The following is a 25271-nucleotide window of genomic DNA, read 5'->3' as shown; positions in this document are numbered from 1 at the left end:
CACAAAAACTGAGTAAGTGCATCCAAATGACCGTTCGCAAAGAGTTACTGTTGCCATGTCCGACAAGCCACGCCGCTCTCACACCCCACCATGTTCTCACACAGTGAGAAATACATCGTGGAGCAGAGAGGACACTGACAACGTGCTGACTGACAGGACAGACCAGGTTACTTTTGATATGAAACAAAGTCTCACCTTTCAGTCATTTTTTAAAGAAATGTAAACAATAAATACCGTTTTGTGGCTCTTTAATGTGTCTGACAGATCGCTGTGGCACCTCAGTTAAAGCTGCTCATGAACCGATCATCTGTTCCTTCTAGTTAATTTATAGCATCAAATAAACATGAATGAACATCAGAAGGAATGTTGTTTAAACCATGGAAAGACGTCAGTACACACCGCTTTTCAAGTTCAAATCCTCCAACGTTTTTCTACTAACTCTCCTGACTGCTTTGTCGGACACAAATGGCGGATTCGGCGGATGGCGGATTATGATTGGTCAGATCGCCTGTCAATCAAACTCCCTGTGAAGGGTCAATTACTAAATTAAACATGATGTAAACCTGTTTTTTCCTTTTTTTCCATCGGGACACAGAGGAGGTGAAGGGTGAAAGGGATGCTGGGAAGGAGGGCAGAGGGCAGAGGGAGGAAGTGCCCAAAGGTAACGGCAAGCCCACAGAGCGCCCACGGTTCATGTTCAACATCGCAGATGGAGGATTCACAGGTAAACTCAACCATTGGGTTGTTTAAAGCTGCTGTGTGGCATTTTGTCTGTGTTGAAATACTTTTAATCTTCCATCTCAATGTGTACTTTATTTAAACTTGAGTGTCAATTACCTGAGCTATTAAATAATGTGAGTGAATAATCATATTAAGACAATGCTGATACGACAAGTACTTGCACAGCCCCGCCATTCAGAAAATAAATATATATATATATATATATATATATATATATATATATAGATAGATAGATTATATGTTAAAGGTACATTAAGTAACTTTTGGCCCTCTAGCAGGACCAAAAAAAAAAAAACTGCGTGCATTTTGCAGATGAACATTGTTTTGGTTTTGCTTTGACTCTGTGTGACTGTGTGAACTCAATAACTAAAGAGAGAGAGAGAGAGATTATCCTGCTGCCCATAAAGCATTCAGTGCTAGACTTGAGAGATATACAGTAACCAGGTTAGATGGAAAGGATCTCAAGCTGACTAGCTGAAGATGTTACTGTAGCTTTACCCATTAATACACACGGTACTTCCTTGAAAATAAATTCCAGCACAGCGCTTCAACAACTATGATGAAATGCCCCTTCAATATCAATAATGCTTTACAGTGAAATCTGTTAGAGAGCTACATATGGCAATTTATCTGTCCAATAAAATACTTTACTCCCCTGTTGAGTGATAAAAACATCATCTCTGTGTCGCTTTTACAACATTTCAAATCCCTCAGTTCTCGCCATCTCCGAAAACCCAAGCCAATGTTGATTCTTGTTTTATTACGAGCTCTGTCTCGTTCTCTTTTTGCCAGCAGACTCTCCTCTGTTCGGTGTTTGTTTAAATGGGTTTATTCCCAGAGGTTTGAGGTTTAGCTGCTCCATGTCAACCTTTCTCACTCGTTGTGAAACTAGCCTCTGCCACTCCCACACCAGACACACGTCAAAGTAGCCGGAGAAACTTCTCTCTATTTACGGATATGACTAGACATGCACAGGCGAGTGACGCTTGTACGCAATATCCCCTGAAAACCATCCCGACAGGTCTAAAATATAAACACTTATCATAGGCTTACCATAGTGAATCAGGGTAAGACAAAAAAAAATAAAAAAACGTTTTGGAAGAAGTATTAATGATTTTTAGTTTATTTTGAACAACAAAAGTTACATAGTATACCTTTCACTTTATGTTGTAAACTTGTTGTATGCTTAAGAAAGCATATTTTTCACATATATTTAGTTTAAACCTTCAAATGCCAAAATATATTATAAAATGTACTTCAAGTGGCAAGACAATATTTACGACAAAATATTTCAATTTTTTTTGGACAATATAAATATATACATTGAAAATATATTTGCTAATATATTTTTTGAACGTTGCTTATACAAGCAAGCTTAGCAAAATACATTAATATAATATCAATATATTTTATCATCTATGTTAGATATATATATATATATATATATATATATATATATATATATATATATACATATATATATATATATATATATATATATTTTTTTTTTTTTTTTTTTGCTGAATGGGCAAGACCACTCTATTATGAGCTGTGATGTCAATGGCAAAATAAACATTTAATGCTTTTAAGAGCCTTCCAACAACATCTTCTGTATTTTATAATAAAAATTTGCTTGAAAAGCAATAGTCAGATTACACAGCTAATTTTGAAAGGCCATCAATGGAGAAAGATGCTGTTTGCCTTCTGATGGTGTAATTATGGCATCTTCCAGTAGGGGCCAACAGGACCGTGTTTAGAAAAAAAAAAAAATCATTTTTGTTTGGTGTCGCTAATAGCACAGTAATGACACCCTGCAGCTTACGGATGCATTTTTAATATTCATATTTATTTGATACACATATGGCTGGTTTAATAGCTCTATTCTGACTCCTACATCTTGCCGTTTATCCATGTTTATCCTTCGTACATCACGCTAGTTAATTTTGCCAAGTGTTGACAAGCACAGTAACATGTGCCAGGCCATTGTGTCGACATTATGCAAAGCTGCTCACTCATGTAAAGTGAAGCTTGTGCTGTTATGATAAAGCGCAATGGAACAGTGTGTTGTTGAGTAACATGACAGTGTGGTTACATTGTGAAGGAGCAGTTCAGCTTCTCTGAGCTTCCGCTGAGCGGTTTTACCAGGAACAGCAAGCAGTGATTTCATCTGTCAGTGGTTTACGAAGACTTCCCTTAGATTATTTTCCATCGTTCACCATTGATTATTTCCTAAAATGACTTGTGTTGAAATGCGAAAACCTATGATTTCATGCATTCTGCTTATATTCATGGTCAATCAGCATGTAAATGTACACTTGAGTGTTTATATTTTGTGTGCAGATACTGTATAAGTGCATGCATCAGTATTTCTCTGGGAGACTAATACTATGAATAATTGTTGTGTGGTGAGGGTGGATACTGTAATGGGACTATTGGGAATATAAAGGGAAAGTTCAGGAGTAGGTGTGCCATTTCCCATTACAAATTCTGAGATTTTTTTTTAAAGATGAGTGTAATGACCAACACATTGAACTGTCTAATATGATTCATCACCTGACTAAGATCATCAGGGGGAGGGTCACTTGAAAAACATTGAATTTGTTTTATTTGTTTTTTTACCATTTCAAACTCCCAGAGATTCATACAATTCCATAAAATTATCGGCTTATCAGCATCAGCCATAATTTTTTTATGACCGCCCTGTTCATGATCAAATACCAGATAGATACTCAATTCCAACACCTGTCATCTCAACAACCCTTAGTTTGCAAGCTACGCTAGCTGTCATTCTCTGGTCTATTATTTCTTTGATTTTTCCCAGCCGGAGTCGCTATAAATAGTTTCAGTTCCCAGAAGCCAATCACTTTGCATAGTTTAATTTACAACTTTAAAAGAGAACAACTAAACATCAAGGGGTTTATACTTACTGTAGCTATAAACATTTCACCAGCGTCGATAAAACATTTCAAGCAAACATTAAGCATACAGCACTCTGGACAAATCATTTCGTTTATAGCTAGATAAACACGATTTATACGCATGCTAGCCTTGTTGTTGGAGGATTTTTGCCTTTTGTTTATTTACACGTCATCGGGTATAAACGGATAGTAACAGATATCTGGCCGTGTTGTGTTTTTCTCTTTTGCACAGAGCTTCACACTCTTTGGCAGAACGAGGAGCGGGCGGCCATTTCATCAGGCAAGATCAATGAGATCTGGCACCGGCGACACGACTTCTGGCTGCTGGCAGGCATCGTGTGGTATCCTTGGAGATAGGCTGCTGTCACCGTAGAAACAATCCAGTTCCATTAATGTATATTTATACTCCGTTTGCTAAATGAAACGTTTGTTTAGAGCTCAAAGCCAAGAAGAACAAGGCAATAAAACGAGATGGAAAAAATGGAGTTCCTGCAAATACATTCATATTGATTTAGCGAACACTACACGCTGCTAAACTGTTTTTTGTTTTTTTGTTTTTTTTCATTGAAAATAAAGTTCTTTACACTTCCTACGAGGTTTGGAAAAGTATTGAATTTGATTTGAGTAATTTCCAGGTTCAGTTTTCTAAAATATAAAATTAAGAATTTCTATAAAAAAAAATATCATACAAGCAGCGTGTTTTCATGACAAAAGTTTAGTGATTGTTTAGTGGTTGTCGAACACAACTGAGTGAATTCAAGGCACACAATTTCATGTTTGTCTTTACTGTAAACTTTTCTTGTTTGTCTCTTTTGAACGTGTGTGTTTACACCTGGTATTAAGATGAGTTTTGGTCGATCGGATAAAGGGTGGACGACACTAAATACAGGTGTAAACGGGGTCTAAAACGGTTTGAGCTTGTCCACTTTCTACCACTTCCAGAGGGAGTCAAAAACACATTCGACCGGATTGCTTTCGTAAACACTAATGTGATCGAATGTGTTCAAACAGCCACAAAAGACCGTCTACTCTCCACTACTGATCTAATGCGTAACATTATGGGAAGAGCTCTGGCCAGACAGGATTTAAGATTTAAGTCATCTGAAGACCCAGATTTGTTTTAAAGATGAAAAACGTACCAAGCACAATGTTCTCTCATCATTTCTGGTTTATAACACACACTCACAGCGTTCGGCTGATCTTGCGGCTGTCAGAGCAGAAACTAAAGCTGATGCTCTCCGTGTGTTTTTCTGTCGTATCTGTTCGTGTTCATATGTTCGTCGAGACAAACTTTAAGTTGTCTTGAGAAAGTTTGGACCAGAAAGTTTAAAGTTGAAAGTAGTTTGAAGTTTAAAGTAGTTGAAAGTAGTTTAAAGTTTAAAGTAGTTTAAAGTTAAAAAGTTGCTAGGGTGTTTCTAGTGGGTTGCTAAGGTGTTCTGGCTGGTTGCTAGGTGGTAGCTGGGGTATTCTGGATCGTTGCTAGGCGGTTGCTACGGTGTTCTGGGTGGTTGCTATGGTATTCTGGATGGTTGCTATGGTGTTACTAGGTGGTTGCTATGGTGTTCTGGGCGGTTGCTAGGTGGTTTGCTAAAGTATTTTAATTTGCGCAAGCTTATTTTTTCCATTAGATTGAAAGATCTGAAAAAGCCCAAACATTTCCCCGCTCATAGACCCTCCCCTCGAAGAAATCAGGACAGAAGTGGTTGAAAGTGGACAAAAGAGTCAGATTAAAACACCAGGTGTGAACGGTAATGTGTCTCCCTCGTCTACTTGTGATCCGATCGACCAAAACGCATCTTATTAACTCCAGGTGTAAACAGAGGCTCAAACAGACTGTACAGAATAAAAAACGATGTGTTAATATACACGTTTAAGGTTTCTTATATAATTTAAGCGCATATTATCACTTTAAGAAAACCAATGAAAAGAACAGAAAATAAAAATGTTAATAGATGACTATTATATATCAAATATAATGCAAATAAAATGCTGTGTGAGCCATTTATGTTACATATGGTCTATTAACATCTACAGAGAGCTTGAGTCTGGAAACCCTGGAATTGTAGTTTGATCCTTGACCTATGGAAGCCATGGCTATGCCCGGTGGCAGGACATTCAGAACGACCCGCAGTTCACCATCGTCAACGAACCTTTCAAAACTCAAGCCAACAAGGGAAACTTCTTAGAGATGAAAAACAAGTTCCTGGCCAGACGGTTTAAGGTATGTTGTATATTAAGAATATAACTAAACAAAAAAATTGTTTAGTTTCTTTTCTTTTTGCTTGTTGTGATATCCCTTTGTCGAGTTTAATTTCGTTTGACTGGCTTTTGTAGTTATTTTACACTTTTCTTTTCTTGCGTTGTGGTAGGTCATTGTTTGAAAGCTGCTTCTTTTGTTCAGTCGTTTGTATCATAATTATATACTTGTGTGTCTTGCTTTGGCATGCTTCTTTCTCTACCTTTTGTTCTGCTGTTTGTCTGACTCCTGCCTGAAGATTTTATCTCTACATGTTGATGCACCGCAATCGCAAACACAAAACCTGAATATGCTGACACTCGTTCTTGTGAAACAGCCCTGTCTCTCATTGTTTTTCCTGTTTTTCTTTTCATCACATGTTTCATATCCTTTTCTCGACATCCTCCTTTTTCTTTTCTCAGCCTCCCTTGCTCTTTTTCTCTCGCTCTGTCTTTCTCTTCTTCTCTTACATAATTCCGTATGCGTTGAGCAACCTGAGAGCCGCTGTTATTCCAGTGGAACCTCTTTTAATTGGAAGCTGGTGCTTTCTCATGCTCGTAAATCACTGGAATGGTTTATCGTTCCAGACTTAATTCTTCTGTCAATTCTGGTCAATTTCTTAAATTCCCTTTTATTTTGTGACCTATTTTCCTCCGTGTTTCGCTCTCCCTCGATCCAGCTTTTGTCTTTTTTTAATGTTCCCTTTGTGCTCTCTCAGCCGCTTCCCTCTTTCACCCATGATGCTTTTTTCCATTGTCTTTTCCTCACTTTGTCTTTTTTGAGACTATTTTTGTGCTAACCTGATGTAATGAAAAGGAAAAGCTACATCACCATTCAAATGTTTATAGTCAGCAGGGCTTGACATTAACACCCACCAAATGCAGGTGTATTTCAGCAGTGGCGTGTAACGCAGTCACTCCTACTAGCCATATTGGCGGGTTGAATTTTATATATAATACAGTATATACATTTTTCAGTTGTAGTCTTTTAAAAGGGCATCTGAAAAAATAAACTAAGTGCAATGTAGTGTTGTCAAAAATATCAATGTTTCGATTAGGGCTTTGACTCTGAACTTCGTTATTCGAATATAATTAGAATATTTAAAAAAATAATGATATTTGAATGAATATTAGGCATCCTTTAATATTAAAACCTGTTATGGGCATTATTTTTTGTAAATGTGTTTGCTTGTAAACGTTTTTTTCAATTCAGATTCCGAGGCTTTTTCACGCCTGGTGAAGTTGTGAATCGCGAGCTCATTAGCAAGGCTATTATTGGTCATCTGGGCTCCTGTAGGTGACGTTAGCGTCCTGGGGTGCGTTTCCCGAAAGCATCGTTGGCCAACTATGGTCGCAAGTTCATCGCAATGTCCATTGAACTCTATTGGTAACGACGGAACTTGCGACCATAGTTGGCCAACGATGCTTTCGGGAAACGCACCCCTGGTTAGCGCCTATTTTGTATACCAAAACAATGGCCGCGCCAACGCCTACAACAACCACGCCTGACGAGGAGTTTCTTCAGAAAACATCATTGCCTGCCTATTGACATTGACTGATACACTGTCCTCTGGTGGACAGAACATATTATACAACTTAAGTTTGATACCAATATAGGTCTTACTGAAGGCATTTTAATGGTCAAAATATTATTAATAAATATTCAAATATATTCAAACAAATGAACTTCGAATATGATTTTTGGTCAAAAGTCAAAGCCCTAGTTTCGATACATATCGATACTGAAATATCTGAAACTCTTACAATACTCATTTTCCACAGAATAGAAACACGATACCATCTGCGCTTTCTCTCTCTCTCTCATCTCTCCGACGGCGAGTGACACACAGACCCGCCTCACTCACTCTTACTGATTTAGGGCTTGAATTTCGGTGTGGGATTGCGCATATTGTGCATAATTTTACTCACTTCCACACACCTAAAGTGCAGCACATAAAGCCGCCTCTCTTTACTACACTGAGTTCTTTTTCGCTACTTATTGCGCTTAAACAGTCAAATACACACAATGTCAAAATGCCATAATATTCACGTAAACGCAGTCAGCAATGTTTTAAGTGAACGTAAGAAGTTGAGAAAGAAAACGCATGTGTAACAGTATAATGGATCCATGCATCAGGTCTTAAAGTGACAGCAGCCTAATAAACCTACTGCAAAATTATGAGATAAAAAATATCTATATGGCAGTTTTTCCCCTATGGCATCAATGTCAAAATTGGGGCTAGTGAAAAGGCTAGTAACTTTTAAAATCCAGGAGCCACAGTCGCTGGTGAGCAAAAAGGTTGATGTCAAGCCCTGATAGTCAGTAAGATTTCAAATTTTTTTTATTCGGCAAGGGTGCATCAAATTAATCAAAAGTGAAAGCAAAATATTTCTATTTAAAATAAATGCTGTTTTTTTTTTTTTTTACTTTCTATTCACCAAAGAATCCCAGTTTCCAGAAATATATTAAGAAGAACAACTGTTTTCTACCCTGTTTTTGTCCCTCTCTTTGAAACACGTTTTGATGGGCGTGTTGCATTGAAGACTTGGAAGTAAACGCCCACTGCTATGATTGGGTAACAGTTTTGCATTTTAAAACAAATTTTCAACGCCATTATACGTGTGGAATTGTTTTGCAAACTTCCAAAAAATATGAAAAAAACTTGGTTGAAAAAAGGCAATCACTGACATTGAGCCATACATAAAAGTTTGAGTACTTGGAGTTACCAGATTATAGTAGACAAAGGATAACTTACGGTGTTTCGTTTAAACAAATTATGAATGAATGACCGTTGTTTGTCGCACTGTCGTTCTTATATCAATCCTTCATTGTTTTCAGTAAAGTAAGTACATACAAACGATAGACAAAGCAATAGTGACACATGGTAAAAACACTGTTACTCACATTTGTGTGTTGCAACATTATCTTTTATTTTCAGTCTCTCAGAAAAGCTGTGTCGAACTGTGTCTTGTTTAAAAACTAATCTGCAGGAAAATGAAGCGTACTTAATATAAGGATCACAAGGAAATGTCTTGTAATCCTCAGAGGTGTCTCTATTGTTTTGTTACTGGAGTAATCCTGTGTTTGCATCTGTCCCGTATTTACTACTACACGACATGTGCGAATCGGTGGGCGGGGCTAAAGAGGCAATGATGTAGTAGTAAGCGTTGATCATCCTCTGTCTTTAGTTGCACTATGGCATAATAATGTGACAAAATCCGAAACAAGTCGTTTTCTGAGCTTGGTTTCAATCAAAGCTGTTTTTGGACTAACAAGGAAGTTTTGAGTTCTGAAACTTACAGGATAGTTTTATAGTACAATGACCTCTTATATGACAAAAAGGTCAAAGAAAGTTTATAATATACAGTACTGTGCAAAAGTCTTAGGCATGTTAATACCCCCCCCCCCCCCCCCACAAATGGTTTTAAGTGAGTTATTTATATCTTTTGCTGTAGTGTGTCAGTAGGCATCAACGTTCTTTTTGCCATTAATTGTAATAATCCAGTGAGATTTGTGTATGCACAAGGAGTCTGACAACAGCCAGGATGATCTGATCTCACCATCATCGAGTCCGTCTGTGATTACATGAAGAAACAGAAAAACTAAGACAAACTAAATCCAGAAGAACTGCGGGAACGTCTCCAAGATGTTTGAAGAAACCTTCCTGCAAAGCTACAGTACTCTGAAAAGTACTGGCACTTGTGTTAAAATGCTGTAAAGTGAGAATGCTTTCAAAAATAAAATCACAAATTGAATTTATTTATGATTTAACTTCTATTAACTAATTCAAATCAATATATGGTGTAACGACCCTTTGCTTTTAAAACGGCTTTTGTCCAGGCACAGTTGCGCATAGTTTTTCAGGTAGCTTTGCAGGAAGGTTTCTTCAAGCATCTTGGAGACGTTCCCGCAGTTCTTCTGGATTTAGTCTCAGTTTCTTCTGTTTCTTCATGTAATCACAGACGGACTCGATGATGGTGAGATCAGATCATCCTGGCTGTTGTCAGACTCCTTGTGCATACACAAATCTCACTGGATTATTACAATTAACGGCAAAAAGAATGTTTGGAAATGTAAACTGATATTTCCTACTGACACACTACAGCAAAAGATATAAATAACTCACTTAAAACCATTTTTTTTTTTTGGGTATTAACATGCCTAAGATTTTTGCACAGTACTGTAGATGTGTTTAAATATTTTTTAGCAGCAGTGCTTTATTTAGCATGCTGGCAGCTTTTATAAATTCATGACTTCCGAAGCACCGATGTTGTAAACGTACAGTTTTACACATCTTTACATCTTTCTCTCAGTTGCTGGAGCAGGCCCTGGTGATAGAGGAGCAGTTGCGTCGGGCTGCGTACCTCAACATGACCCAGGACCCCACTCACCCGGCCATGGCCCTGAACGCCCGTTTTGCCGAGGTCGAATGTCTAGCCGAGTCACATCAGCATCTCAGCAAGGAGTCGCTCGCTGGAAACAAACCTGCCAATGCTGTCTTGCATAAGGGTAAGGAAAGTGTGTGTGATTTTTCTCGTAAATATCTTTTTAATGAGAAATGATGTATCAGAGGGAATATGTTTGTGTGTAACTCAGACAAAGTTTGCTGGCGTCTTGAGAGTCTGATAAAGGGCTTCTGGGTAGATCCAGCGGGACCAGTGTTCCTGCCAGCTCTGATATGGGAACAGTTCAAGAACACAAGGCACTTTTAATATGTCCTGGAGTTTTCTCAAACGTGTTGTTTAAACTGTAGCAATAAAACATTTATTGGATACCAGTTTACTTGGCATGTCACTCGTATGATTGCCTGCAATTGCTGAGAGAACTGCCAGTAAACTTCACTTTTGACAATCAGAATCAATTGTATCACTTTTAGTTCGCTTTCTGAACCTTGGACTGCTTTTTAAAGCTGATATTGATAAAAAGGTGCCTATTTGTTGTGTTTCAAAACAAGTTTAATTTATACTGTATACTATTATAGTATTTATTAATATTTTCAATTAACTCTTATTTTTATATGTTCACTGTTCATTTCAGTTGTTCATTAAGTTTTAGTATTTTGTTGTAATTTTTATTAGTTTTGGGTTGTTTTATATTTCTATGTTGCTTTAATTTAATTGAATTTTTATTTACATTTTAGTATTTTTTTATTATTAATGTGTGTTTTTGATTTATTTTATTCATGTTGTTTTTTTAAGTTTAAGTTTTACATTTAATATTTATATTTTAATAAATTTCGGCTTTATTTCAATTCAAGAAAAATAGTTTTAGTTAACAATAACAACACTGTTCAAAACCTCTCTTCTGGAATTGTTCCGAGGCTTGAATGAATAATATGATTAATTGATAAATTGATTGATATTTGCTTCCCGCTCCCTCAGTTGTTGAAGTCAACATGAAATCAAAGTTGACCCTGTTTACTTTCTTAATATATGTTCCTGTTCTTATTTATTAGTACGCTGTTTTAAAAAAGTCTTCATAAAGGTTGTAAGTGAACAGATAGGCAGTTTATAAATAGTATTTAGTCTCTTAGCAATTGGCATGTTGTAATAATGGACATTTTTGTAGTTCTTAACCAACTGGAGGAGCTTCTGAGTGACATGAAGGCCGACGTAACGCGGCTCCCGGCCACACTCTCCCGAGTCCCGCCGATCACGGCCCGTCTGCAGATGTCGGAGAGAAGCATCCTCAGCAGACTGGCCAACAAAGGCAACGAGACACACACCCCGCCGGTAAACACGCAAACACATATGAATATACATATTCACATTAAATGATTACAATGTTCACGATCATTCAAACGGTTGGGGGTCAGTACATTTTTTATTTTAATTTTCAAATAAATTAATACTTTTTCTTTCAGCGAGGACTCATTAAATTGACAAAATCAGCATATTAGAATGATCATGTGACACTGAACACTGGAGTAATGATGCTGATAACGTCACAGGAATGAATACAATTGAAAAAATGACTTAAATAGAAAAGAGTTTGTTTAAATTATTATTGTGATTTGTGAAGAGCACAGTTTATTGCTGCCTTCACATGCTATCTGTAATTTCCTACTTACCACTTCTGAAGTCGTGATTGCGCTTTTTCAAACGTTCAAGCGCTTTGTTGTCGGAAAGAACAGGAGGACACTTTTATTCTTGCCTATTTATTGGGAAAATCGTTTTAAAGTTAAAATTATATTTAGCGTCCCATTCATTGTCAACCATATACATTTTCACAGCCCTATCTAGTCAGTCAGTGTAATTTCGGTCGAATACAGGCTAGTTTTGCTGTGTATAAAACATACAATATGCTTCAAATGATTATTCATATATGTAAATATGCATTACTTTAATTACAAGGCGATGTAGCTGTTGTGAAAAAAACTAATAAAGCAGACCAGTCACAGCAGCAATCGTTCTCCCCTCCGCCATGTTTAAAGTTTATGGCTCGCCCATCTCTGGAACTTGGGTTTCACAATTATCCCTGAGATTCCAGTGGTAAATATGACTTTATGAGGGCGTTCATGTCCAATTTTTTAACTAGGAAACTTGTATTTACGATAATTCTGATAGTTTGTGAAGGCAGCACATGTGCCACAATTTGTTGATGTAGGCAGCAGACAGCAAAGTAGCACACTAGAGCTGTGTCCCAAATGATGCACTTAACCGTCTAGTGTATGAACTTTATCAGGTTATTCTGTCATTCAACATAGGCGTCTGATGCCCCTCCCTCTCTGCTATGTAATTAAAGCTGAGACAGTTAAATCAAGCGTAGCATCAGTTCTGGCAGGTCACGTTATTCAAGCTCACATCAGTGACTCTCAGCTGATCCACATCTACCTATAGGAACACGACGCCTATCACTGTATTCATATATAAGCTCCTTCAGTATTATCAACGTGTTCTCAGGAGCTTATTACCCTCCTCCCTCCCCAGCTCCTCCTCTTGTCCACTCAGGATTTGGCATTCGGATTCCCCTTTGAATCAGCCTAAATTCTCAAATTATGTTGTACATTAAAATACTGGCATTAATGATATCTGCAATACATTCATGTTGGTTCTGTTCTGTTTACCCTAAGGGGTTTATTGCTGCTCTCCCTGCTCTTATCCATGCTAGTCTGCGCCCAGAACAGAACCACACCGCCAATCCTAACTATAGGCTTAACTGTCAATCCTCTTTGCCGTTAGTGTTCCTGACAGAAATGAATGACTTGTCCAACATTCCACACTTCGGTTGTTTCCTGGTTTATTAAGTGCATCATCCGGGTATTTAAAGTGGACTTTATTCTATTTGGAATTTTCAGTGTGAAAACACTACTTGCACTATTTACGCTACAAAACGTCATAGAATAGGAAATGCAAATTAGGACGCAGCACACACACTCACATCGACCTACGATTTGTTGCAGCCACTTGGCATTATTAAAATGTGCAGTTTTAAAATTAATCTTACACAGCTGTGAATTAAGTTTGTGTTTTTACCTGCTTTAAATGAAGTCCCTTTGGATTCATAACAGACACACTTTCTCTCTCTTTCTCTCTTCATCTAGCCTATTCCTTCAGGCCCGTATGCCACGCCGCAGAACTTCGGCCATCCCTTCACACCTGCACCTTCAGCGGCTCTCACTCTACCTGGGGCCAACTACAGCCAGATGCCCCCTGGCTCCTTCATATCAGGTCAGTTCTGCTGATCCATCCCCAGAAAGAGCCCATAACCAAAACAAAACCGGACCAGGCCTCCAGTGGTCTCACACTCGGGTTACTCTGAACCATTATAAAGGCTTTTCAAATGCGCTAATGAACAGATCAATCTGCTCATATTAAACAGTATGCTTGCATGAAATGGTTGATTTGAATGGATGTGATGGTTTTAGAAACGCTCTGCCTGTGTGTAGAAAAAGACGTAAGGAATTCTCAACATAAACTTTATGAAGTTCTTAAATTACAAGTTTAATTGAGAGTCTAATTGAAATCGGTTTTGACCAGCTGGGGGTATTGACATGTTTGTTTGGTTGAAATTTGAAAGGCAGATTTGCTTGCCATCTGTTGCTCATGGCAGAGTGCTCAAACAAAGTGCTTCTTGTGTGCTGCTCTGGATTCGAGCATCTGCTAGATGCCTTAAGTGTGAATGATTTTGGATGTTAAATTCTCGTTTCGCAGCTTAATATGCAGGGACAGCTATAAGTAGGCCATTCATAGGTTGATTCTGCTGAAAAGTGTAAACACTATGGCTCTGTGGTGCTATCAAAACATTTATCTGGACGGTTGAGCATCCAATGGCGTGAGATAGGGGCGGGGCCAACTGTTTGGCCGGCCAATGACAGATGGCGAGGGGAGTGTTCTGAAAACCTGTTTGCAAGCAGTCATTTATTTGCAGTTCTCTTGGTGACACAAGTGGTGTAGTACCTTTAAGAGCAATGAATTCTGGGTAACTTTAGTAAAGTGTGAATTTTCAGATAAGCAGGTTTGTGGGAAAAACAATTACACCATAAACCATAAAACACCAGTGAATTTAGTTTTAGCAGTGAAAGAGAATTTATGTTTTTGCAACATTCCCCATAATGAGGTCTAACTACACACCCAACAAAACAATGCTAATTTTTGTAACATGTTTTAAATTAAATTGCAGTTTTTTTTTGCAAAACTCTGATGTGAATGTGTATCTTTACATACACATTGCACTTTGTCTAGTAAACATCTAGTCAGTAAGCGACTGAGATGTTTATCAGCAATTGTTTCACAGATTGTAATTCATTCTTCAACTGATTCAAACCAATGTTGTGAGTCTTTTAACTGATTCATTAAAATAATCCATTCAAATGAATCATTTGTTTGTGAATCAGACTACAGCAGTGTTATTTTAGTATTGTTTATATACTTTTAAATTAATATTTTCAGTTTTCATTTTAGCTTTAGTTTAATTTTTAGTGATCTTTTTATGTGCTTTTGTTATTTTTATTTATTTATTTAATTGTATTTATTGTAATTATTTCCAGTTTCGTTACTTTAGTGTATCAGGTTAATAAACTAAACATTTCTAAAAAAAATTTTTTAGAAATGTTGCTTTGGCAACTAACCGGAATAATTAGTTACTGTATAAATAACAAATATGTTAATGTTCATAAATGAAAGCACATATTCTGTCCTTAGTTATTTTACGTTTTTCACCTAATATATATATATATATATATAAAGGTGAAAAATGTCAAATAATTTCAGTTATTTATTTCACCTTTTATTTCAATTCAAAACATAAATGTTTTTAACAGTATACTAACGATAATAACCATGGACTACACTGGTCGTCCTGTATGCTTGCAGAGACTAAGCAAGCGGTGATTTAGTAATGGATAAATGATCTCAATGGAGATTTTACTCATGATTAACGTGGCAAAATCAACACATGATTCCACTTCCTTCTGTTTTTCTCCCACTGTTTTCTCTCACTCTTTCTCTCTCAGTCTATTTGTGTTTATGTGGGCGTATATGTGGGTGTACAAATGCTCCATTTCACAATAATTTGTGAGGTCAGTGTATGAGAGGCTAGATCTGACATGTCTCTGAAGCACTTTGAAGATGTAGCATTTGTTCCTTTTAAAAAGATTTAATCAGTGACCAAACTTCCAATGAACCTGGAATGATTTGTATTCCACATATTTAATTTACATAGTGTATATATTTTTTTAAATCATAAAACATGGCTACAATTTTAAACCCTTGCTCAATATGTTACCGTTCATAAATGCAAGCACATATTCTGTCCTTAGCTAAAAAAACACACACAAAAAAACACTGACACTGACACTTTACGTATTCATATTTCTGCAAAAATATGATTCTGGTTAGGACACTTAATTGCATTTTAATTCGAGAGGGCCCCCAGTGGAATTTTGGCTAAATAATTTCACGTTCTCCATCTTTGGTCCAAGAGAACAGATTAGCCCTGCCAGTGAGTTTATTGTTTCAATATTAGCTCTGTAACAGCATATGTGTGCAGGAAGCACTGAGAAGAACAAATGTAGTTTTTGTTTGCCGTTTTCTGTTTATTCTATCCGAGGCCCGGCTCTGTCCATCGTCCGGACTGTTTGTACCAGTCGAAGGGTTTCTGGATCGAGAGTCCTGATACCAATCTTTCTACCGCAGCCTCTAAGGGAGGCATATTTTCTTGCCATGGTGCTTTTTCTGAAAATGTCATTACAGTTATCCAGGACTTTAGCTGTGCCAGGAATCGCTCAGCCGAGGGAACGTTTTTTTTGCTTTTCTACTCAGATATTTTTAAGAGGGTAAAAAAAACCCATAAAGAAACACAAATGTGCTCGTGCCTTTACGCCGGTTTTTCAAACCCCCTGGAGGCTGAACTAGACGCTCTCTCCGTCTGTCTCTCTCTCTCTTTCAGTCTCGGTCTGTCACTGAAATAGCCCGGGACTTCAGATCCTGGTGGGTGTAGAGGCTGATTGGGTTTGTTGAGGCTGTACATACTGAACCCTCGCCTGGCTAAAAATATGCCCCGCTTGGGGCCCGTTTGAACCTTCTGGTCCCTGATTGAGACAACTGCGGTGACCCCAGCTTAAACCGAGCCAGGGAGCGAGATGAAAACAACATGCCAGACTAAACAAAAAAAAAAACGAGAGCGAGAGAAAGAGATATAAAAGAAAAGAGAAAAATTAAGGACAGGCTATGTTGATCCGTTTAGCGTACTCCATAATAGGACATTTTTTGGACCCGGTCAGACATCTCTCTAAAAGACAGAAGGAGAAGTGAGAGGGAGGAGAGAGACAAAATGGAGTGCGAGCACCTCGGTTAGAAATCCTAGCGGACGCCGTAACTTCACACTCTCGATCATTCTTAAAGCTGTCAGAAATAAAGACTTTGGCGAGCACGTCTTGTTTTCTTTTTTAAGTCATTGCCACTTAAACTCTTAGCGTTTTACATGTCGTGAACTTTACGAAGCAAAAGGTTTTAGACACATTATGTCAACACAGATTTCTTTGGCAAAAGCCACTCGAACCGCTAACATCTCTCTTTTTTTTTTTTTACCTTGAGAAAGTTCAGTGCGTCACTGCTCTCTCGCAGCCAGTGGACGTCCCGACTCTGGCTGAAAGAGCGCGAGGTTCAAAACTGGAAGATTTTATGCTTTTTCTTTGGTCGAGAAGGCCTCCTTCCAGCAGGAGTGTTTTAAGCATAACTGCCTAACAGTTATGGGTTGTTTTTTTATCTTTCAGTATTGAGGACTGATACTGTGCCACTGATTTTTTTATTTATTTTTTTGTTTATTGATTTTCAAGCACTGCAAACATAACCTAAAATCGAACAAGAGAACAACACAGAGAAAGTTAAAAATTAAAAATGTAAATGATTATGGCGGCTCACCACTCCAATTAATCAACTGTGCCACTGATTGACCGCTCCCTACCCCCCAGTGTCTACAGTCTGCCCCCTTTCTGCCTCCACAGAAGCCCCGTCCTGCCTGAAGACAAAGGAACATGACGTGCTGCAGCGCCAGAGGGTGGTGGACCTGTGGAAGGACGGCAAGTCGGAAGGGTCAATCGGGCAGGAGCTCCGCATGCCCAAATCCACCGTGCACAGCATCATCGTCAAGTATCGCCTCAGCAACACGGTGGAGAACCTGCCACGCAACGGACGGCCCAAAAGACCATGACCTGAAAGAGTGATGGATGGAAGACGAGAGGAAGAAAGAGACTGTAGAATGTGAGGGGCGGAAAGGCTAGAAAAACAATAAACCGGTAATAAATTAAACAGGATGGGAGGGAACAAAGAGGTGGGAATGTCTAAAAATACTATAGTGCGACTGGACTTCCAGAGAATTTTTTTTTTTTTTTTTTTAAGGCTAAATGGTTAATAATACTTAGACAAAACGAGAAATTGAGGAAAAGAGAGCTGTTTGGACGACGAAAACACAGACCTCTTCTTCCACTCCTGCTCTTTCCAGCACTTTTTTTTTTCTCTTTCTATCTCCCTTCCACTCTCACTCTTTCTCCCCCCCCAGCTCTCTTTCTTTCATCTGTCGGTCCGAGAGAAGTCCAAGCAGATTCATTTTTCATTTGGCCGAAGGAGCGAGTGTGCTCGTTTAAGTGCCCGAAACCTTCCCTCCCTAATTCCACCACAAATCACTATTTCTCTGCATCCCTTTATACAGAATCTCTCTTTCTTTTATCATTTATCCACTCTCCTTCTCTCTTTCTCTCTCTCTCTCACACGCACATGCACCCATCCAGCCTCTCACCATGTCAGGAGTGAAGGATTCCAAATACCACAAGTTTGTTTTCTGTCATTAAAACCCCTGACCCAATCAAAACTGTTTTGGATCGGAGGCACAGTGGAGTGGAACTATCTTTTTTTTTCTGGAAACTGCGGATCTCTCGAAATATTCCCCAGCCACGGACTCTCTGCGTTCCTAAACCAGGACTGTGAAATGTTACAGTGGCACGAATCCGCTCCATATATTTGAAGACTGACTCTTCGTCTTTTGCATTCTGTCCAGAGGGCTGACGCAGAAAAGAAATATCTTTGCACCTGATCTGAGATCAGTTTTATGGTTTTCTCAAGCTACCCTATTGAAGGAGCGTGCTGATCCTGGGTCAGAAGTCCACACGACTCAACCTGCCCGACCAAATTCCTGCGTTGCGCTAGAGCCAGATTCAATCCCCAGCAGCACATTTATACAGTACATGACTGTTGTGTGAGAACTCCCTGCATTCTGCAAAAATGCACAAACACACCCACGTGTGCGCAAGCACGCACACTTGAGAGCCACTTAAGTAGCTCTTTATTTTCCACCACGTTTTATTGTAGCGGTATGCTTGCGTGTGTGTGTGTGTGTTTGTGTGCATGGTCATGTGTTATCACTGGACTGAAGCTAACTGTGCATATGGTTGCGTTGGGTCGGCTTGATACTGTACGAGTGAAGATACAGAAGGTTCTTCTGTGCGAGTGATTAATTGTGTGAGTGTGCTGGTTGTTTGGATAGGCCGGGTCACTGAGGCCAGCTGCCATCTCTGCATGTTTTTTTGGTTTACCGAGAAATAGAGAGACTGAGACTTGAGGCAGGCTGGTGTGCAGGAGCAAAACTTGGTGCCCTCAGATAATGTTTGGTCAGAGAAAGTGGCATACCGAAAGAGATGTTTAAAATGAAGACGGAGAAACAGATGATCTGAGTAGGAATACAAATTTGACGGTGACAATTATTTCTTTGATTAATTTGGATGAAAAAGCCAAATATTTATACATGTATGCATAAAGGAGGGCTTTAATAAACATTATAGGCAGTACAAATAACAATCTAAAAAAATATAGAAATGTTAATTTACAAAAATTACCTGTTTGTTTACAGGAACACAAACATTCCCAGACATACAGGTTTTTTTTTTATGTTTTTGAAATAAGGCTTCATTTATTTGATTACATTTATAGTAAAAAGATATTGTTATTAATACAAATTAAATCACTTTTTTCTATTTGAATATATTTTAACATGTAATTTATTCCTGTGATCAAAGCTGAATCTTCAGCATCATTACACCAGTCTTCAGTGTCACATGATCCTTCAGAAATAATTCTAATATGATGATTTGCTGCTCAAGAAACATCTCTTTTATGATTATTATCAAGTTTTTTGTGGAAACCATGCTACATTTTATTTAGGATTCTTTGATTAATAGAAAGTTTAAAAGAACAACATTTATTTGAAACAGAAATGTTTCATAACATAAATGTCCTTACTGGCACATTTGATCAATTTAATTCATCCTTGCTGAATAAAAGTATTAATTACTTTCAAAAAATAAATCTTAGACCCCCAACTTTTGAATGGCACTCTAGTAATTTTAGTATTCCTGTAAATGTCGTCTCTTAATTATATTTCATTAGTTACTGCTCTGTTAAAAAACACTTTTACTTGTGTTGTACATAGGATTTCTATTAAATGATTAAATGGGGCATTTCAAATCTAAATTTCAGAGCATACCGTGAATCAGAGAGACTGAATCAGACAATCTGGGACCGAAACAGAGAGACATTTTTGGAAGAGAGCGACAGTCTGGGAAAATAAAGCAGCCTGAAAGAGAGAGAGACAGTCTGAGAGAGAGAGCCAGATAGTTCCAAGGTTGTTGATTGTAGAAGCAGAGAGTCAAGTCACTCCGAGATCTGGATCTGAGTAATGAATTATTTTCCTTGGCTCACGCTGCAGGAGTTTGCAGTACAACGCTCAGAGATATGAAAGTCACTCGGCAGGTTTCTAGCTCAGCATTTCCCCCTTGTAAAGGAGCCTCAACGCATTCCAAGCTCTTTCCAGACGCGTTCCCATCTGAAAGCCATGCATTCTTCTTCTCTTATTGCGTGTTTACGAAACGGTGCCAGTCTTAATCAGATAATTGAACTCAAGCGTTACTATTAGCCTGTTCCAGTGCACACATTTCTGTTTTCTGTTGTTTTTTTGCACACTCAAGAACGTTAATCTCAGCCAAAACCTGTAGCACAACAAACGACTCTGGTGTTATTGTCCTTGGAAAAACTTTGGTTGTGTAATTTTGAGGAACCCAAGCCAAGAGGGATTGTTTCTTTTGAAGATCTTGCAACTGCTCCTCAGTGCGCTGCATGTTTAGGCCTGAGACGAAACAGGTACCCCGAGTGCTCCGTCAGGGTGGCTGTCGGGACATTGTGCATGTTGACTTTGACAAATGTCTTGAAATAAAGATGCAGCGTCTGTAAGGTGTGTTCTTCCGCAAGAGTAATAGTAGCAAAATTATTGTTGATATCGCAGCGGGGGTTATTTGAATGTAGCCTGTAATTTGTGGTGGGGTGGGGGTTCATTCTTCAAACCAAAGGTATTAAATGCTATAACCCCATTTACTAAATGATGGGCACTCATTCAGTGTAGTCACTTCATGTGTTCCTTCACTAGAACGAGCATCAGACTTTAGGATGTTCCCGGCTGGAATGCTAGACAGTGTTTGCGTTTTATACGTGACTTGAAGAATGGCAGCAATCATGTCTGTGAGATTGCAACAAAAAAATCTACAAGTACAGCAAATGAAGCTAAAGTATTTCAAACACTATACACTCACTATGTGCTTGTGTGTGGTGAACTAAAATGCTCAGTACTGTTGTCCTCATATATATCTCTTTATACAAGATGAGGTTTTGTATTATTATTATTATGTATGGTATATAGTATACTCTGACTGTATGCAAGTTTACTCATTAAAGGATGACCACAATGAAGCACAATGTGGTTTTATGTTTTCTTTGTTTTATGTACAATATAGTGTTACCATATGTGACCCTGGACTAAAACATGAAAGCTGAATAAATAAGCTTTCCAGTGATGTATGGTTTGTTAGGATATGACAATATTTGGCCGAGATACTATTTGAAAATCTGGATTCTGAGGGTGCAAAAAAATCGAAACATTGAGAAAATCTCCTTTAAAGTTGTGCATTTATGTTCGCAATTGTGCTGCATCCACTCACAAAAATAAATGTTTTATATGTCTTCATGGAACATGATCTTTACTTAATATCCTAATGATTTTTGGCATAAAAGAAAAATCGATCATTTTGACCCATAACAATGTATTGTTGGCTATTACCACAAATATACCCGATGCTACCCGATATATAGAAGACGCTGTTTTCAGCGCTGAGAATCCACTTTGCATTTATTGATACAGAAAAAAGCAACAGAAAAAAACTCTTAGTATCACTGTGTATCAAGTGCTGAGGAAGATCTGAAGCTGAAATTCAGATATGGTAATGGACGTTTCGTTTCGGTAGACCAATCACAACAGACTGGGCCTTCTGACCAATCAGAGCAGAGTAGCTCTTGGAAAGGAGGGGTTTGGAGAGATTGAATCTTCAAACGAACCATTTCAGACTCTTTGAGAAATTAGTTGATGTGCAATGTATATTATAAGAAAATGTATTTTTTACATTTGATGTATGTAGACCTGTAGGAGACTTCAAAACAAAATTAGGAATCTTTAAAATAGTATAATAGGGGCACTTTAAGACTAAATCAGTGGAGAATTGTTTTTTGTTCTGATTTTAAAAAATAATCATTTTGTTTACATGGATAAATCGCTCACAATAAGATTTATAACATGCATTTACAAAAAAAGATAGGGTGGGGTTTTATTTCATGCCAACTTTAGATGTAATATTTAGACATTATGATTAAAATGAATGAAAGTTTTTCTTACTTTGTTATAATGCTGTGATACATAAATTCACTCTTAGCATTTAAAACTATTGAAATTCTAGGTTTCTAGTTCCTGTCTGTTAAAGAGTGAGCCATCGGTCCTCTTCATCAAGTCTGATCACTGCTTTCTAAACTGAATGTTAGAAAAGGCAGTGGGTCAAATTCACTTATAATTGTGTACAAGCCCATCATTTACACATCCTGTAAGTTTGATATTTCCCTCAGTCTAATACCCTGTACTATGCAGGGTATTAGACTGAGGGAAATATCAAACTTACAGGATGTGTAAATGATGGGCTTGTACACAATTATGCTTGGGATGAGCGTGAATACTCAGCAATGGCAGCAGTGATCATCATTTAAAATACAGGAACAACTTAATCCTAAATTTAGAAAGAAAAAAAATTCAGTAGAAGCTTGTGGATGAATCATGATTTCTGTGTAAAAACATTCGCACTTTCTTTCCATTGAAGTATGTGCATATTCATGGTTAGTGAATGAAACCCAATGAGATGGAAAGGGGAAGTCAGAGCCGGTGAGAAATGGAAAATTCAATAATAATAATAAAGATTGGAAGGTCAGGTTTAACTTTCGCTGTTTTGATTTCTAAAAAACAAGCAAATTATTGTACAGATCATTAACTTGTCTTCCTGTATGTATGTTTGCTTGTTTCCCTACAGTGTTGAACGGACCCCCCATGTCGGTAAAGAAAGAGAGGGAGGTAGAGTTTCTGATGGCACGGCGGGAACAACGCAGCGGGGAGGTGATCTGCATCGACGACTGAATTCAGCACCTCTCTAACCACACACACACACACACACACACTGACTCAGTCAAAGGACGTCTGCATGCAAACGTAAACACGACTATTCCTGAACACACACATGCACACATGCAGTTTGACGAATGAACAGACTACCCTCAGTATCACAGCAGCACTTTCACAACACCTCAAGTTCAGCAGGGCTAGCGCTCGCCTTTGGTTATTTCCTCCCGAATACATACGTGCGCATATACACACACAGACATTTGATTTCCTTTTCCTCTCATAGCTATCTGTCTCAAATCAGCCTCACACGTTCATCCGAAGTCCCGTAATCTCGCCAGCGCCCCTCAACACAGACATGAAGCTGCATGTACATGGAGTAGCTTCACATCACCCGCAGTGGTTTGTTTTTTTCGACAGCATGCACCTCACAGTCCACGGTTTAGTCAAGAGAAATGCCTGTGCATTGAGCTGTGCCTACTCTAGCATAGTGCAGTCTTTCAAGAGAACCCTCATCGTAAGCTAGCGTGACAGTTTTGAAGCGCCGTGAACCATAAACTTAAAGCAATCTTTAGTGCCCCTATTATGCTTTTTTGAATATTACCTTTCATGCAGTGTGTAATATAACTGGTTTTGAATGTAAAAGATCTGCAAAGTGCACGACAAATAAAGTTATTGTCTCCTAAAAGAAAGAATTGATTCTGAACCGTTGAAACGAGTCGTCAGTAATTCCAGTCTCACTTCCTGTTAAACCAATGTAACAATTAAACACATTTGCATAATGCCAGTCTATGGTGTTCATTGGCTGCCCGTGAGCAACGTCTACTCTGACCCTCAAACACTGTAGTTGTAGCTGAGACTGGAAGAGTTTTGTTCGTGTCGAGAAGACGCTGTTTCAGCGCTGAGAATCCACTTTGCTGCACTTCAGAAGGACGAGAAAGGAGGGGTTTAGAGACTGAATCTTCGAACAAACCGTTTCAGACAATGTGAGAAATTGAGGTGATGTGTAATGTATATTATGAGAAAATTAAAGTGTTTTTTGACCTTGGATGCATGTAAATCATACATCAATATTGTAGGAGACCTCCAAAACAAAATTGGGGACCTTAATGATAGCATAATAGGGGCATTTTAATTTGAAAAATTTGAAAGGGATTGTTGACCCCAAAATGAAAATCAAGTCATCATTTACATTCCAAACCGGTTTAACTTTCGTTTTTCCACAGAACACAAAATAAGGTATTTTGAAGGGGTCCGAAACAACATTGGACCCCATTGACTTTCATTGTATGGTCAAAAAATATATCAGAATATATTTTGTTACAAAAAAGTCAAACAGATTTGGAACAGAAATGTAATTTTGGGGTGAACTGTGCCTTTAAGGACACAGGGGTTTAGGCATAATGATGATTTGATTTGGGAGGATATCCAATTTAGTTTTTTTAAAGACGAAAAAACAAAACAATTAACAGTACCCTGGCCAATTTTCTGCATCTTTCAGAGGAAAGAAAAACACGAGGTAAAGTTTATAACCTACCACGACAGTAAGGAAGTAATGTATTATGTTCGATTGAAACAGTATTGGCTGCAGTTTTGTCTTGGGATTAGAAGACATGTTTGTCATGAAGCTATTTAGCCTTATATTGGGACATCAAGCATTGATATGTAGAGTTCCCTGCCTTTTTAAGTATTGACCCTTGATCTTGTGTTACAGTGAGGTGAAGAGGCCTCTCTAATAATGTTCAAGATTGTTACTGAAGCACGTCGGGCAGTCCTGCACTTTCTCTGTCATGCCCCCATCACTTCACCCTCACTTTCTTTCATTCAAACAAATCTCACTCCCATCCTTTATTCACATTTCTACTTGTTTTTATGAGCTCTTTGATATTGTTTGCGTATTTAAACTCGGTTTCATTGTGTTCTCCTGTTTTTAATTCTCGTAATTACAACTAAGATTATTGTCGTTGCTCTTGATGTTGTCCTTGATGTTACGATTGCAAAGCTTCTACCAAATGAAAATAATAATAATAATAAAAAAAGAAAAATACAGTCGAAACATTGATGCATTGTATGTTTGGTCCATGACATTTCTCTATAGCGGACTTGTAATAATATTCCATGAGGAGGTTGAGCGGACTTCGTAACGATTGATATCACTGCTATCTAACGGACATCGCTTGTATCTAGATTCGGGGCTTGCCAACAAATAACCTGTATGCAGTGGATCACGTGTAACCATGAAATCGAAAACATATGAATGCATATATTCAAATCAGCAAATGAAATTCCTTCCGCAGTCTTTCTTTATGACCTTTGGCTCCTACAAATGCAAAGCCTTGTAATGTAATCGCCTTAAATGGGAATACAACTGTAAAGGGTTAATCAGCAGATGTGAACTCTGT

The 25271-nt window shown here is 38.1% G+C and overlaps 1 protein-coding gene across 1 annotated transcript in view; it reads left to right on the top strand.

Moving 5' to 3' along the window:
- chd3 (chromodomain helicase DNA binding protein 3) overlaps nt 1–21132 on the top strand; it is a gene marked incomplete at its 5' end in the record, with an annotated part of 47028 nt that extends 25896 nt beyond the window's left edge. The window contains 7 exons of the mRNA XM_081390202.1: nt 596–724; nt 3892–4000; nt 5748–5880; nt 10209–10404; nt 11464–11627; nt 13439–13565; nt 17342–21132. Coding sequence (XP_081246328.1) covers nt 596–724; nt 3892–4000; nt 5748–5880; nt 10209–10404; nt 11464–11627; nt 13439–13565; nt 17342–17547 — 1064 coding nt within the window. The 3' untranslated portion in view covers nt 17548–21132. The remainder of the gene's footprint in view (nt 1–595; nt 725–3891; nt 4001–5747; nt 5881–10208; nt 10405–11463; nt 11628–13438; nt 13566–17341) is intronic.
- Between the last annotated feature and the right edge of the window lie 4139 nt (nt 21133–25271).

This window comes from Scardinius erythrophthalmus (genome assembly GCF_964197995.2).
Source record: "Scardinius erythrophthalmus genome assembly, chromosome: 2".
Taxonomy (NCBI): domain Eukaryota; kingdom Metazoa; phylum Chordata; class Actinopteri; order Cypriniformes; family Leuciscidae; genus Scardinius; species Scardinius erythrophthalmus.
This window is presented reverse-complemented; position numbering and strand designations above follow the sequence as displayed.